At 44.7% G+C, this 13,119-nt stretch overlaps 1 protein-coding gene across 1 annotated transcript; it reads right to left on the bottom strand.

Annotated features, from left to right (window-relative positions):
* Positions 1-4,611: 4,611 nt before the first annotated feature.
* Positions 4,612-6,106, bottom strand: LOC119795261 (pro-opiomelanocortin-like). The gene is made up of 3 exons (XM_038303164.1): positions 5,951-6,106; positions 5,410-5,530; positions 4,612-5,304 (listed from the first exon to the last, which is right to left on the bottom strand). The coding sequence occupies exons 2-3, from the start codon at positions 5,524-5,526 to the stop codon at positions 4,783-4,785; spliced, it is 639 nt and encodes a 212-aa protein (XP_038159092.1). The 5' UTR covers positions 5,527-5,530; positions 5,951-6,106; the 3' UTR covers positions 4,612-4,782.
* Positions 6,107-13,119: the final 7,013 nt, after the last annotated feature.

A 13,119-nucleotide genomic window follows, 5' to 3' on the forward strand; every position in this document is an offset into this window, starting at 1 on the left:
CGCCAAATGAAAAGAAAAAAATGGCAGATAGAAAGTTATGATTATGAGTTTCAAAGTGATGCAGGTAAGCAGTGTTTTAATATTGTTGTACTTTTTTGAATGTTTTGAGTCTTTTAAGGAGCATTTAGTAATTTTGTATTTTTGTTTTGACAGGGTTGTAACTGCTTCCTGCTGTCCTTTAAAGTTTGATTTTTCCTTTTGGTTATTTTTGTTAGTCCGCTCAGGTTGAATTGTTTCTTTTGAGTACCTGTGAGGGCGGACTAACAACTTTCCATTTATTTTGTTAGTTTCTTTTCACTTCCTGTATGTTAATATTTCTATTAAAGTTTAGATAGTTGTATTTTATTTATATACAATAAAGATTGGAAAAATTAACTCTGCTTCAGTTTTCTTTCCCTTTTGAACACGACAACCATAAGTCTGTGTCATGTAGGATTAAATTTGTATTAACAGGGAAAACACCAATCGGACCTGTAACACATAAATCTGACTTTCAAAGTCGTAATTATATAGAAGCCAATTTCCACCAATTGAAAAGAAAAAAATGGCACATAGAAAGTTATAATTATGAGATCCAAAGTCATAACTCCGACTTTCAGTCAGTATTTCCAAAGCGCGGGGGTATTCTGTCAGACCAGCATACCCCGTCAGACCAGCATACCCCGTCAGACCAGCATACCCACAGTAATACGCCTAATAGGGGTGTAAATCACATCCATCATGGCGATTCGATTCAGTATCGATTTCCTGACCCAACGATTCGATTATTTTCGATACTTAAGAATACACCACGATTCGATTCGATTAATCGGTTAATTTTTTTTTTATTATTATTATTATTTTTTTTTTACACCTTACAGGCTAAACAAAGTTTCAAGTTTGAAATAAATCAATGAAAGCTGTAATATCGTTATGCATTTTCTTTAGAAACAACAGCAAATAACAGAAGTAGAAAAGTTGCATCAAAAAATACTGTAAAAATACTGCACAATATCAGTGCAATGAGTTCAATGCAATACCTCGGCTCCAGAGAAACTGTCCAACATATTTTTTTAGAATTTAATAAATATACTCAGGAAAGAGAGATGTTGTGTAGAGAGTTAGACAGGAATAAAAATAAACTAGATATAAGGGAAGTGTTTCAAAGGTCATCTGGGGATGTAGTTTTTGGGGGTATTTTTAATTTTCTAAGAAGAACGGGTATTTTAGGGAGAATATAATAGTTTGTCTGGTCCATACTCCATTCTGGAAGGTGGCGGTAATGCAGCTATAAGTTGTTTGCCAACCGCCATTAAAAAAAAGAAGAAGAAGAAGGCTCCAGAGTGTTGACGTCACCGCCCCCTTGAGAGACGCTCCGCTGCACCTCTCCCAGATTGTAGCTGACCGCAAACAGTGCACCAGACAGGAGGGCGGCTTGTTTTGTTTTTATGACCGAAATTGCGTAAAACAACTCGTGAAGTTTGACCCGCTAGAAGAGCGAGGTGCGCGAGAACGCTGGGAGCCTTTTTCCAGCTGAATCTCCGCTCTTTTTGCCCCATTGTCCCTCCGTCGTCGGACTAAACTCGCCCCCACTTCCTCGCCGCCTCAGCCGTATCTAGACCCACAGCGTGTAGCTCAGACCACGCTGCAATATTGAGCATAATTTAAAAATGTCTGTGTGAAGCTTGCTGCAACAAACTGCTGTAAGAGTATAACCAGGAAGCGCGGTAGGAGGGCATAATAGGTTTAGCGCCACCGCAGGGAGGGAGGAGAGTTACGCCCAGGAGAAAATGGATAAAAATAGACCGGAGGGAAAAAAAAAAAAAACATTAATCGATTATCTTGCGGACGTGTCGATGCATCGATACAAAACGATTATTATTTACACCCCTAACGCCTAACAGTGTCGTCCGTCTCCGCTCTCCTTTTAGCCAATTATGCTGTTTTATTTCCCTATTTAGTCAGATTGTTGTCGTAGTTTTGTGCATAAAACAATAAAAAAGATCCACCAAACAATGTAGTCTAAAAAAACCAAAACATTGCACATTTGACGAGGATCGACACGCATGCGTAAGACGTCAGCTTTGCATATTACTCCCGTTTATTCCCGTTTTGACCAGAAAATACACTTTGAACACTTTGAACTACCTCGACGCCAAATGAAGAGAAGTAACAGATTCAAATGCTGTGATCTTAATGGTTTTTCTTTATTGATGGTTAATTTAATCCCACATGAATTATGCTTTGATGCTTTCCTACCACTAGAGGGAGGCAGAGATCAGCATAAACCGTTACTGTTATGGATTTATGTATAACTGTCATTCATTATAGATGTAAAATCATGAAAACATTACAAATATTTGAAGAGGAGTCTGTACCTGGCTGTCAGCCTCATCGTATAATAACGTCTTTTTTAAGTCATTTATCAACATTATTAACTTATATTAACTTTAGTATTTGAGTTCAAATGTAACTTAAACATATTGAGTAACGCGTATTTAAAAGTATATGTAGGGGAAAGCAGACAAAAAATGTGGATGCTCTAAGCAAACCGAGTGATTTACGTTATCGAACGCTGCACTGAATCCAACACCTTCTCTTAAAGGTACAGTGGAGGATCTTGTTTTCGGGGTGGATCATCAAAACAAGTGGTCCTCCTAACTGTCAATCATTCTGATTATATATTTACAGAGTTGAGTCTGACATAGAGGAGAAATTGCAAATCTCTTGGAAAGTTAGCTTGTATGAGTGAAGCAATGAGCAACTTTAAAACAGCATGCACGAGGAGAAATGGGCTCATGCACTCTCTCACATGCATTTAATAAGCATTCCCTTTATTTTTTGGTCAATTATAGACCTATATCTAATCTTACTTTGTGATCTAAAATTCTTGTGTGTTAAAAAGTGTGTGATCCCTTACACCATAATGACATTTTTGAAGACCTTACCAACCTTAAACAGGGGGGGGGGACTCAGATTTCAGCTTTAATAAACCTCCAATGCAGCGATAGAGTTGATTCCTTCCCGCTATCATCGCAGCTCCAACCCCTTTACAGGAGAACAGAAGACCTCACCTGTTCAGCCAGTCCAACAATTCCCTCTAATGACCCCCCTTTCAGAGACATAGACAGGTATGGGGCATTGCAGGCTAACAAAGAAGCCAAACGACCCCCATTCCAAAGGGGGGGACCCGTTTGTATGTTTTCTAAACAAAAAAACAGGCTTTATTGGGCTGCTGGATAAAGCCTGGAACTCAACCCTATTTTTGATCAGATCAGACAGGAACAGTTCCACGATCTAGGGGTCCGTAGTTCGACCAGGGGTTCCGATCCGCAGAGGAACAGTCAGATCCTGGGTTCCAGGAATCCTCAGAGCATTTAGGCAGGCCCAGAGTCAGACGGGGTCCAGATGTGTGCCCAAACAGACACGCACAGATGCAGACAGGCAGGCTCAGATTCAGATGGACAGGCTCAGTGGTTTAGGGGACAGAGACAAGACATGGTACCAGGATTTCTGCAGGAAACTTTAAACTGGTCTCCTTCTAGTAGCTTACTGGAATATAAGTGACCCTCTCTGCGAACCAAGCCCAAATGCTGAGGGCTCAACCGAGAATGACATGGACACAATCGGAAGACAAGACAGACAAAACCCTCTCACTCCACTGGCCCCCAAGAACAAGGACTTGAACCATGGACTAAACTAAACCTAACTAAACAGACCACAAAACACAAAACAATGATCTGGCCCCGATAGCTTGTATCAGTTTTAGGTATAAATAATGATCCATTGATTGTTCCTAGCTGATCGGACGTCGACCTCCTGGTAGATTGAACCGATGTTCTAGTGATTCTTTGTGGACTCTGTGGAGTCTTTTCACTATATAAGGGTCACCATCAAGAAAAATCAACTGTTGCATTTTTACACCAATTTAACAGTTTATTTCCATTATGGCATCAAATCTGTGGACATTTGTAAAACAAGTTTTAAAGTTTAGAAGTAGTGTATATGAAAACTCTCAAGTTTAGCTTTGATCTCTGAATAACTGATGTATCAAAAACAGTAGCAAACCAGTTTTAGTCCGTGAGGCAGACACCCTGTCTACTTTTAAGGCTAGGCTTAAAACGTTCCTTTTTGATAAAGCTTCTAGTTAGAGTGGCTCAGGTTATCCTGAGCTATCTCTATAGTTCTGCTGCTATAGGCTTAGACTGCTGGAGGACATAGGGACCCCTTTTTTCCTTTTTCTATGTCTGCTTCTGTCTCCTTGAACCCCAGTGGGCCTCAGCAGATGGCCGCTCACACTGAGCCTGGTTCTGCTGGAGGTTTCTTCCTGTTCAAAGGGAGTTTTTCCTCTCCACTGTCGCTACAAGCATGCTTAGTGTGAGGGATTGCTGAAGAGTCAATGAGTCGATGCAATCAGCTGGTTTTCCTTAGATAGAAAACTTTGAATCAATCTGACTGGATGATCTGGTGAACTGGAAAGTGACCTGAGATGACATGATGTGAATTGGAGCTATGGAAATAAACTGAATAGAATTAAAATTATTATTTTTATTTTTTTATTTTGATGAATCAGGACCAACAGCCCAGACTGAAGACGACCAGAATCAGGATGAAAGACAAAGACGTTGTTTCTTTTGCTTGCAAATAACTCTTTGTTTTCATATGTAATAAATACAGTTATTTACATGAAACAATAAATATCAAAACATCTTCATCGCTTTGCCTTCATGTCAGGGAAAATCACGTCACATCCAGAAGTTTCTCAGCTTTTTATTGGTCGCTGCTGAACACCTGCTCCTCCTCTCACACGAACACCTGCTCCTCCTTGTTGATGATGTTCTTCAGGAGCGTCACCAGCGGCTTCTGGCGCCCCTCCTCCCAGCTCTTCATGAACCCTCCGTAGCGTTTCCCGGCCGGCGGGCCCCCCCAGCGGAAATGCTTCATCTTGTATGAACCGTCCTTCTTCTCCTGCAGGCCCCCCAGGAGCCGGTGGTGCTCCTCCGATGCCTCCTCCATCACCTCCTGCTCCTCGGCTGCTGCCAGCAGCTCATTGGCCAGCTCCCTCCTCCTCATCTCTCCGGGGAACACCTCGGTGGACTCCCCCTGGACGCCGTTGGAGGTGTAGACCTTGACCGGGCGGCGCTTCCGGCCCACGGGCTTCCCCCAGCGGAAATGCTCCATGGAGTAGGAGCGCTTGGCCTGGGGGGAGGAGGAGGGGAAGGGGGAGAGCTCTGAGGGGGGAGGCGGGGGAGGCAGGAGGTGGGCTTCCCCCGGGATGAGGGGGGTCTCAGCGGTGAGGTCAGAGTGACAGGCGTGGATGCACTCCTGAAAGATTAGATCAACTGGATTAATGTTTATTTCACCTTTAATCTGATTAAATTAATTAATATCAGAGATTAAGGTTGTAATCTAAGATGGCCGCTCCTTTACCATCATGCCGCTCTCAGAGTTCAGGTCCTGGCAGCTCGGATGCTCCCAGCATTGGCTAACAGCTCCTGTGGCCCCGCCCACAATCACCACAGCCACCAATAGCCACACAGGACACATGATCCTGTCAACCAATCAGAAACGAGGACAAAAAAACTCACATTAAACCTTTTTCTGGACTTTTCTTTAGACGCAAAGTAAATCCAATTATCAACATAAATAATCTGGTCTAATCTGGTTCTAATCTGTTATTAATCTGCAGCCATGAATCGAATAAATCAAACTTTGAAGCTTATTTACAGTTATAGTAAAAAGTTTAACTGAATTGGATCAAATCTCTCCTGATTGGAGTAAATAGGAACCTTTTCTAAAGTGGCCTAGTTAAAGTCCAGATTTGAAAAGGAAGCTAAAGATTAGGATTACGGTTCAGAACACTGCAGAAATCAGCAGAGCTGATATAAAAACATAGAAATAATTATCAGTTGAATCAGAAATGTTCTGCTGCTCTAATAGATGCAGGAATAAAAGCTCCTGTGATTCTCACCAGCGTTTGTTTCTTCTCCTCTTATTGCTGCTGCTGTTCTTCTGGTTCTGGATGAAGACGTCTTGGTCGCTCTTCGTCTCTTCTGCGGCTTCCAGCAGCTCCTGGACTTTTATACGTTGCCATCAAGGACACACACAGAGCGGGCATAACGTCAGCGCCGCAATTCATTCATGTTGGTCAAACACACCCAGCTGCTCCGATCAATGGACATCTTCCTCCCTCCTCTTCCTCCGACCACAGAGGAAAAACAACGTTCAGCCTCAGTCTGCAGTCGCATCACTCGACCTTTTTAATTGTTTTTTATTATTTCAGATGAATGCCTCTCCATCCTCGGGGCTTAGCAGGAGGAGCAGCGTCTTAATCTCTGCTCAGGTTCCAGGTCTGGCAGATTAACGCCCAGGTGACATGCGGTCACAGACGGGGTCCGAAGCGGCGGTTCTGGGTGTTGGGTTGCCGAGCCCAGCAGCTGCTGCAGACTCCTTCTATTGTCACCAAAGCCGGTTCTGCTCAGGTTGATCCCCGTGGAGAATGAGACTCATTTTCCAGGTTTAAGGTCATCAGGTTCTCCATGATGGCAGCAGCGGTTTGATGCACGGCTTCTAGAAGCTCGGTTCTAACAGAGGAGGAAAAAAATTTTAAAAGTTCAATATTTTTATTTCATTTGAGTTGTATATGGGAAAAAGTCATAATCCTGACTACACTGGGAAAAAAAATCTAAATCTAAAAAAGTTGTTTTTTTTACTTAAAATAGTGCATCTGTTCTTGAATTGAGGAGACATTTTACATTTAAAATAAAAAAACACAGTTGGATCGTCTTATTTCAAGTGCATTTTATCTAATTATATTATTTTAAGAGAAAAATAAACATTCCATTGGGAAACTATCCCATTTGCCATACCTTACAACGTCCCAACACACACTCCCCCCAGGGGAACCAACACACCCCCTGCATAGAGAACTTTCTCACACTTTAACATTTGGAGGAAAATCAACTTGAGTTCATGAAGGCCGTTCCCTGTTAGGTTATTATATCTCTCACTGGTCAGATGGATCTCCTCCAAACAGCATTCCTCGCAGCTCCAACTCTTTTACAGGAGAACAGAAGACCTCCCCTATTCAGCCAGGTCTGGATAAAACCTGGAACTAAACGCTATTTCTAACATTTTGAATTGAAAAATCTTCCTGGATGGAAGAGAAACGTCTTCAAACTTGGAAACAAAGTTCAGCGGATTGTTTTTAACTGTTTTGGAATGACTATGACCTGGAAAGAGTAAATAGGATATTCATTGGATTGTCTTCATCCTGAGACATTTTCTGATTGCCTGGTTTGACCAGAACCTTAAACTTTTGTTCAATTTGGGGTGTTTTTACTCTTAATCCAACTTAGATCGTTCTTCAAAGTGTTTTCGTTCATTGTGATATTATTCAATATCCAAAATGAACCATAATCATCTAAATCAGTGGGATAAAGCAGACATACGTCCATGTTTGATCCATCAGTGATTAAACGCTGCAGGATTTCATTGATGAATCTAATTTTTCATTCAAAGCTCAGAAACTTCAGTTACTGAATGAAACATTGTGTAGAAAAAGATCCTCTTACTTTAATCCAGTTTATCGAGATTACAGCCGGCTGTAGATTCAGGTCATTGATGGTTTCATGATTTTAGCACCTCCATCCAAGCATGTGGCGATGGTGGAAGGAATAACACCTTTAGAATCCAGGTGGGTGTGACCTGCTGCCTCTGATAAACAGGAAGAACTTCCTTTTATGGGACAGAAAACATAGAAGAGACCAGTAGCTCCTCCCAGTACGGAGACGCAGTCAAACCCAGAAGCACCAGTAGAGGCTGTGGTTAACTATTTAACTGCAACACATGACAAACAGGTCCAGTATCTCTGGGAACTTCCTCCTAATCCCATCAGTTCTGCCCCCTGGTGGTGGGTCTAGGCATTTAAGCCTCCAATAAACAACAGGATCATCGCTGGTTTTAATCTGGACCAAATTACATCCAGGTCTGCTTTTTCTTCCTTCTGAAGGATCGATGGATCGATCCATCGATCCATCGATCCATCCATCCATCCATCCATCCATCCATCCATCCATCCATCCATCCATCCATCCATCCATCCATCCATCCATCCATCCATCCATCCATCTTCTTCCACTTATCTGGGGCCGGGTCTCGGAGGCAGCAGTCTAAGCAAAGATGCCCAGACTTCCTGATCCAAGCACACCTCCTCCAGACCCTTTGGGGGGACCCCGAGGCAACAGCCGGCCAGCTCAGAGACATCATCCCTCCAGCGTGTCCTGTCCTTCCACCAGGTGTCCTCCTAATGGGACATGCCTGGAACACCTCCTGATGGAGGCGACCAGGAGGCCAGATGCCCGATCCTCCTCAGCTGGCTCCTCTCCACATGGAGGAGCAGTGACTCTACTCCAAGCTCCTCCCAGGTAACTGAGCTCCTCACCCGATCTGGAAGGGTGCACCCAGCCACCCTGTGAAGGAAACTAATTTCAGCCACTTGTATCCCCAATCTTGTCCTTTTGGTCATTACCCAGATCTCATGACCATAGGTGAGGGTGGGAACGTAGATTCATGGGTACATCGAGAGCTTTGACCCGCTCAGCTCCCTCTTCCCCAAGACAGTCCAATACAACGAACGCATCACTGCCCATGCTGCACTGATCCGTCTATTGATCTCACGCTCCATCCATCCCTCACTCGTGAACAAGACCCCCGAGATACTTGAACTCTTTACTTGAGACAAGGACTCTCCACTGACCTGAAGAGGGGAATCCACCTTTCCCCGGAGGAGAACCATGGCCTCGGGTTTGGATGTGCTGATCTTCATACCGGCCGCTTCAGACTTGGCTGCAAACCGTCCCAGTGCACGTTGGAGGTCCTGGTTTGATGAGGCCAACAGGACAATATCATCTGCCAACAGCAGAGATGATATCCTGAGGTTCCCAAACTGGACACCCTCTGGTCTAGGGGTGTAAATAATAATCGTTTTGTGTCGATCCATCGATCCAACAGCCAACGATCCGATGCATCGATACGTCTGCAAGAGTAGCGTCTCATGTTTTTTTTTTCCTCCGGTCTATTTTTATCCATTTGCTCCTGGGCGTAATTCTCCCTCCCGTGCTGCGGTGGCGCTAACCTATTTTGCCCTCCTATCTCTCTGGTTATCCTCCTGCAGCAGTGTGTTGCAGTGGGCGTAATGCAGAAATCTTTGATTTATGCTCAATATTGAAGCGTGGTCTGCGCTAAACGCTGTGTGTCTAGATACGGCCGAGGCGGAGAGGAAGTGGGGGCGACTTTGTCCGACAACTTAGGGACATGACGGTGAAAAATAGAGGGGATCCAGGTGGAGAAAGGGTCCCAGCGTTCTCGCACATCTCGTTCTTCTAGTGGGTCAAACTTCATGAGTTGTTTTCCACAACTTCGGTCACAAAAACAAAACAAGCCGGCCTCCTGTCTGCGGTCAGTTAGATTGCAGCGGAGCGTCGGTGGAAGGGGCGGGGATGTTCTGCATATGTACAGACATACGTCCCTATTGCATTGTGGAGAACGAAGGCTTCCGATACCTGCTCTACACTCTGGAGCCGAGGTATTGCATTGCTCTCATAGCACTGATATTGGACAGTATTTATGATGAGAGGCCTTTCAGAATCTATAACGCAGGGGTATTATTATTTTTCAGTGACTGAGGTTTTAATAGGAATAGGCGGAGTACAACTTTTCTACTTCTGTTATTTGCTGTTGTTTCTCAAATAAAATGCATAATGATATTACAGCTTTCATTGATTTATTTCAAATTTGAAACATTGTCTAGCCTGTAAGGTAAAAAAACAAAACAATAAAACAACCAATTAATCGAATCGTATCGTGGTTTATTCTTGAGTATCGAAAATAATAAAATCGTTGGGTCGCTATGATGGATGTGATTTACATCCCTACTCTGTCCCTGGCCGCGCCCAGACATTCTGTCAATAAATGTAATGAACAGAACCGGTGACAAAGGGCAGCCATGGCGGAGACCAACATGAACCGGGAACAGGTCTGACTCACTGCTGACAATGCATCCAACACCGGGGCCCTGCAACCGAGAAGCATTTCTAACTACCTCAGTGACTTCAGCCTGGCTAAGGGGGGAGTTTGCCTCTGAGTCCCCAGCCTCTGCCTCCTCCTCGGAAGGTGGAGCGAAGGGATTAAGAAGATCCTCAAAGTACTCCTTCCACCGCCCAACAACATCCACAGGCGAGGTCAGCAGCTTTCCCACCCCGCTGTAAACCGTGTTGGTGAAGCACCGCTTCCCCTTCCCAAGGCGGTGGACACACTCGAGGCCAACCAATAGTCCTCCTCCACGGCCCCTCCTAACTCCTACCTGACCCGAGTTTTTGCCTCTGCGCCCACATGAGTTGCAGCACGCTTGGAGTGCCACTAGCTAACAAGGCCAGGTAGACCTCCTTCTTCAGCTTGACGGCAGCCCTTATTTCCAGGCGCCACCACCGGGTTCAAGGAATGCCGCCGCTACAGACATCAGAGACCTTATGGCCACAGCAACGAACGGCCGCATCAACAATGGAGGAGGAGAACATGGACCACTCCGACTCCATGTCTCCAACCTCTCACAGGATCTAGGAGCAACTTGTCCGGAGTTAGGAGTTGAAGACCTCACTAACAGAGGGATCCACCAGACGTTCCCAACAGACCCTCACAACACGCTTAGGCCTGCTGGGTCTGATCGGCTTCCTCCCCTGCCAGTGGATCCAGTTCACCACCATGTGGTGATAGGCTGACAGCTCAGCCCCTCTCTTCACCCGAGTGTCCGAGACATGCGACCTGAGATCAGATGACACAACTACAAAGTCGATTATCGACCTCTGGCCTAGGGCGTCCTGGTGCCTCATGCACTTATGGAAGCCCTTGTGCTCGAAAATGGTGTTCGTTATCGACATAAGCACAGAAGTCCAATAACAGAACACCATTAGGGTTCAGATCGGGGAGGCTTTACCTACCGATCACCCCTGTCCAGGTCTTACTGTCGCTGCCCACGTGGGCGTTGAAATCCTACAGTAGGACCGTGGATTCCCCAGTTGGAGCACCGTCTAGTATCCCTCCCAGGCACTCCAAGAAGGCCGGATACTCTGCAAAGATGTTGGGCCCATAGGCGAAGACAACGGTGAGAATCCTGTCCCCAAGCCGAAGGCTTAGGGACCCGACCCTCTCATTCACCGGGGTGAACTGACGACTGAGATGGGGGGCAATAAGCAAGTCCACGCCAGCTCGCCGCCTCTACCTGATGGCAACGCCAGAGGAGTGGAGCGTCCAACCTTTCTCCAGGGGACCAGATCCGGAACCCAAGCTGTGTGTAGAGATGAGCCCGACTATATCCATCCCGTACCTCTAAACCTCCCACACAAGCTCAGGCTCCCAAGCGATGCGAGGCCCCCTGCCTCGTCCGCCACCCAGTCCTCTCAGCACCTGACCCCCACGGATCCCTCTGGGGGCGGTGGGTTCACCGGAGGGCGGGCCAACATCATCTGTTTGGGCTGGGCCCGGCCACCAGGAGCTCACATGTGAGCCCCAACCCCGGGCCTGGCTCCAGGGTGGGGCCCCGGCTGCGCCATACCGGCTGATGTCACTGTTCTTGGTCTATTGTTATCCATAGGGATCCTGAAGGATCTCTGAGGAATAATTCATCAAATCTAAGCTCCATAAGAAGATCCTGACTTTTAAAGGATCTACCAGAAGCTTCTGGATCTAAACTTTAACTGGTGGAACTTCTTCTGTGGATATTTTAGTGAAAAGAGTTTTTATCATCGGATTATCAGTGAGATTATCTCTAATTCAGACGTTTTGGTGGCTTTAGTTTCCAGGTGAGAAACTTTTCATTCAAGCATAACAACCAGAAGACGTCTCCATTTGTCTCCTTTAAATTCAGCTGCAGAAGGTTGAAATGTTTAATATCTTCCACGGTAAATGCAGCTGTGCAGGAGAGGAGCTGATTGTTGGAGGCTGGATTTTCTGCAGACTGGAGGGAAGCTTCGGTACTTAAGGTCATTCAGATGCTGTTAAGTCGTTTTTTTCTGAAGAACTATTTATTTGTTGTCCTAATGGACCGATTGAGGAGCACCTAAAAGCAGGCAGGTAAATATAAATCCATTAGTTTGCTCTCACAGCCTTGAGCATCCATTAAACACACACATCCACACACATGCAGCAGGAAGCAGGAAGCGCCACCATGAAGCCAAAGCAAAAAGGTTTTCATGAAGCGTCACCAGTACTCCAGTTGAGGGGGTACTTAAAAATCATCCCCCTTCTTAACTGACCCCCCCATACCATCCCCTGTGACATTTTATCACTGAATCTTTAAATTGCTGTTATATATTAACAGTAATGACCATAATATTGCCCTTCATCGTTTGGCGGGCTGCTGGCTTACGAGGAGACAACCCGATCTGAGGTAACGTGAAAATAAGGAGGGGAGGGAACGTTCCGCAGGTTGCAGAGATCTCCTTCCCCTGCTTCGCTTGAGAAATAATGTGTTTACAATTATGCAAGTTTCTCCACATATTCATAAATATGAAATTAGGGAGGGGGGTAATCTTCCGCAGGTTCCAGGTTTAACAAATAAAGTGTCAGAAATTATCTAGAATGTTGCTGATAGCAAAATCATCCACTGAGCAGAGAATTTATTCATCCACACCGACTGAAGCACATCGACTGGAACGTGTCTCAAAGACAATCCTTTAATTCGAATTTATATGTCCACCAAAACCACCAATATTTAGGCATCCATGTATAAGAAATATGAAAACATTAAGAATATGTTTTAAATTTCCCTTTTTGTTTATATTTCAATCCGGGACTCAAATAAGTTAGTTGAGAAAGTTAAAGATATTCGTAATAATAAATAGTAATTATATTAGATAATTATAGAGGATTATTATCGGGTTATTATATTTGGATATAAAGTAAAGTAGATACATTTATTGTTTGATATTCGGTCATTTTGTTCCACATCCATACCAGTAGGAGGCAGTAATGCACTTTCAACTGTTTGCCATACACCATTAGACTTCATGAAGAAGAAGAAGAAGAAGAAGAAGAAGAAGAAGAAGAAGAAGAAGAAGAAGAAGAAGAAGAAGAAGAAGAAGA

The sequence above is a fragment of the Cyprinodon tularosa genome, unplaced genomic scaffold (genome assembly GCF_016077235.1).
Source record: "Cyprinodon tularosa strain WSP-4 unplaced genomic scaffold, ASM1607723v1 ctg1135, whole genome shotgun sequence".
Lineage (NCBI taxonomy): Eukaryota > Metazoa > Chordata > Actinopteri > Cyprinodontiformes > Cyprinodontidae > Cyprinodon > Cyprinodon tularosa.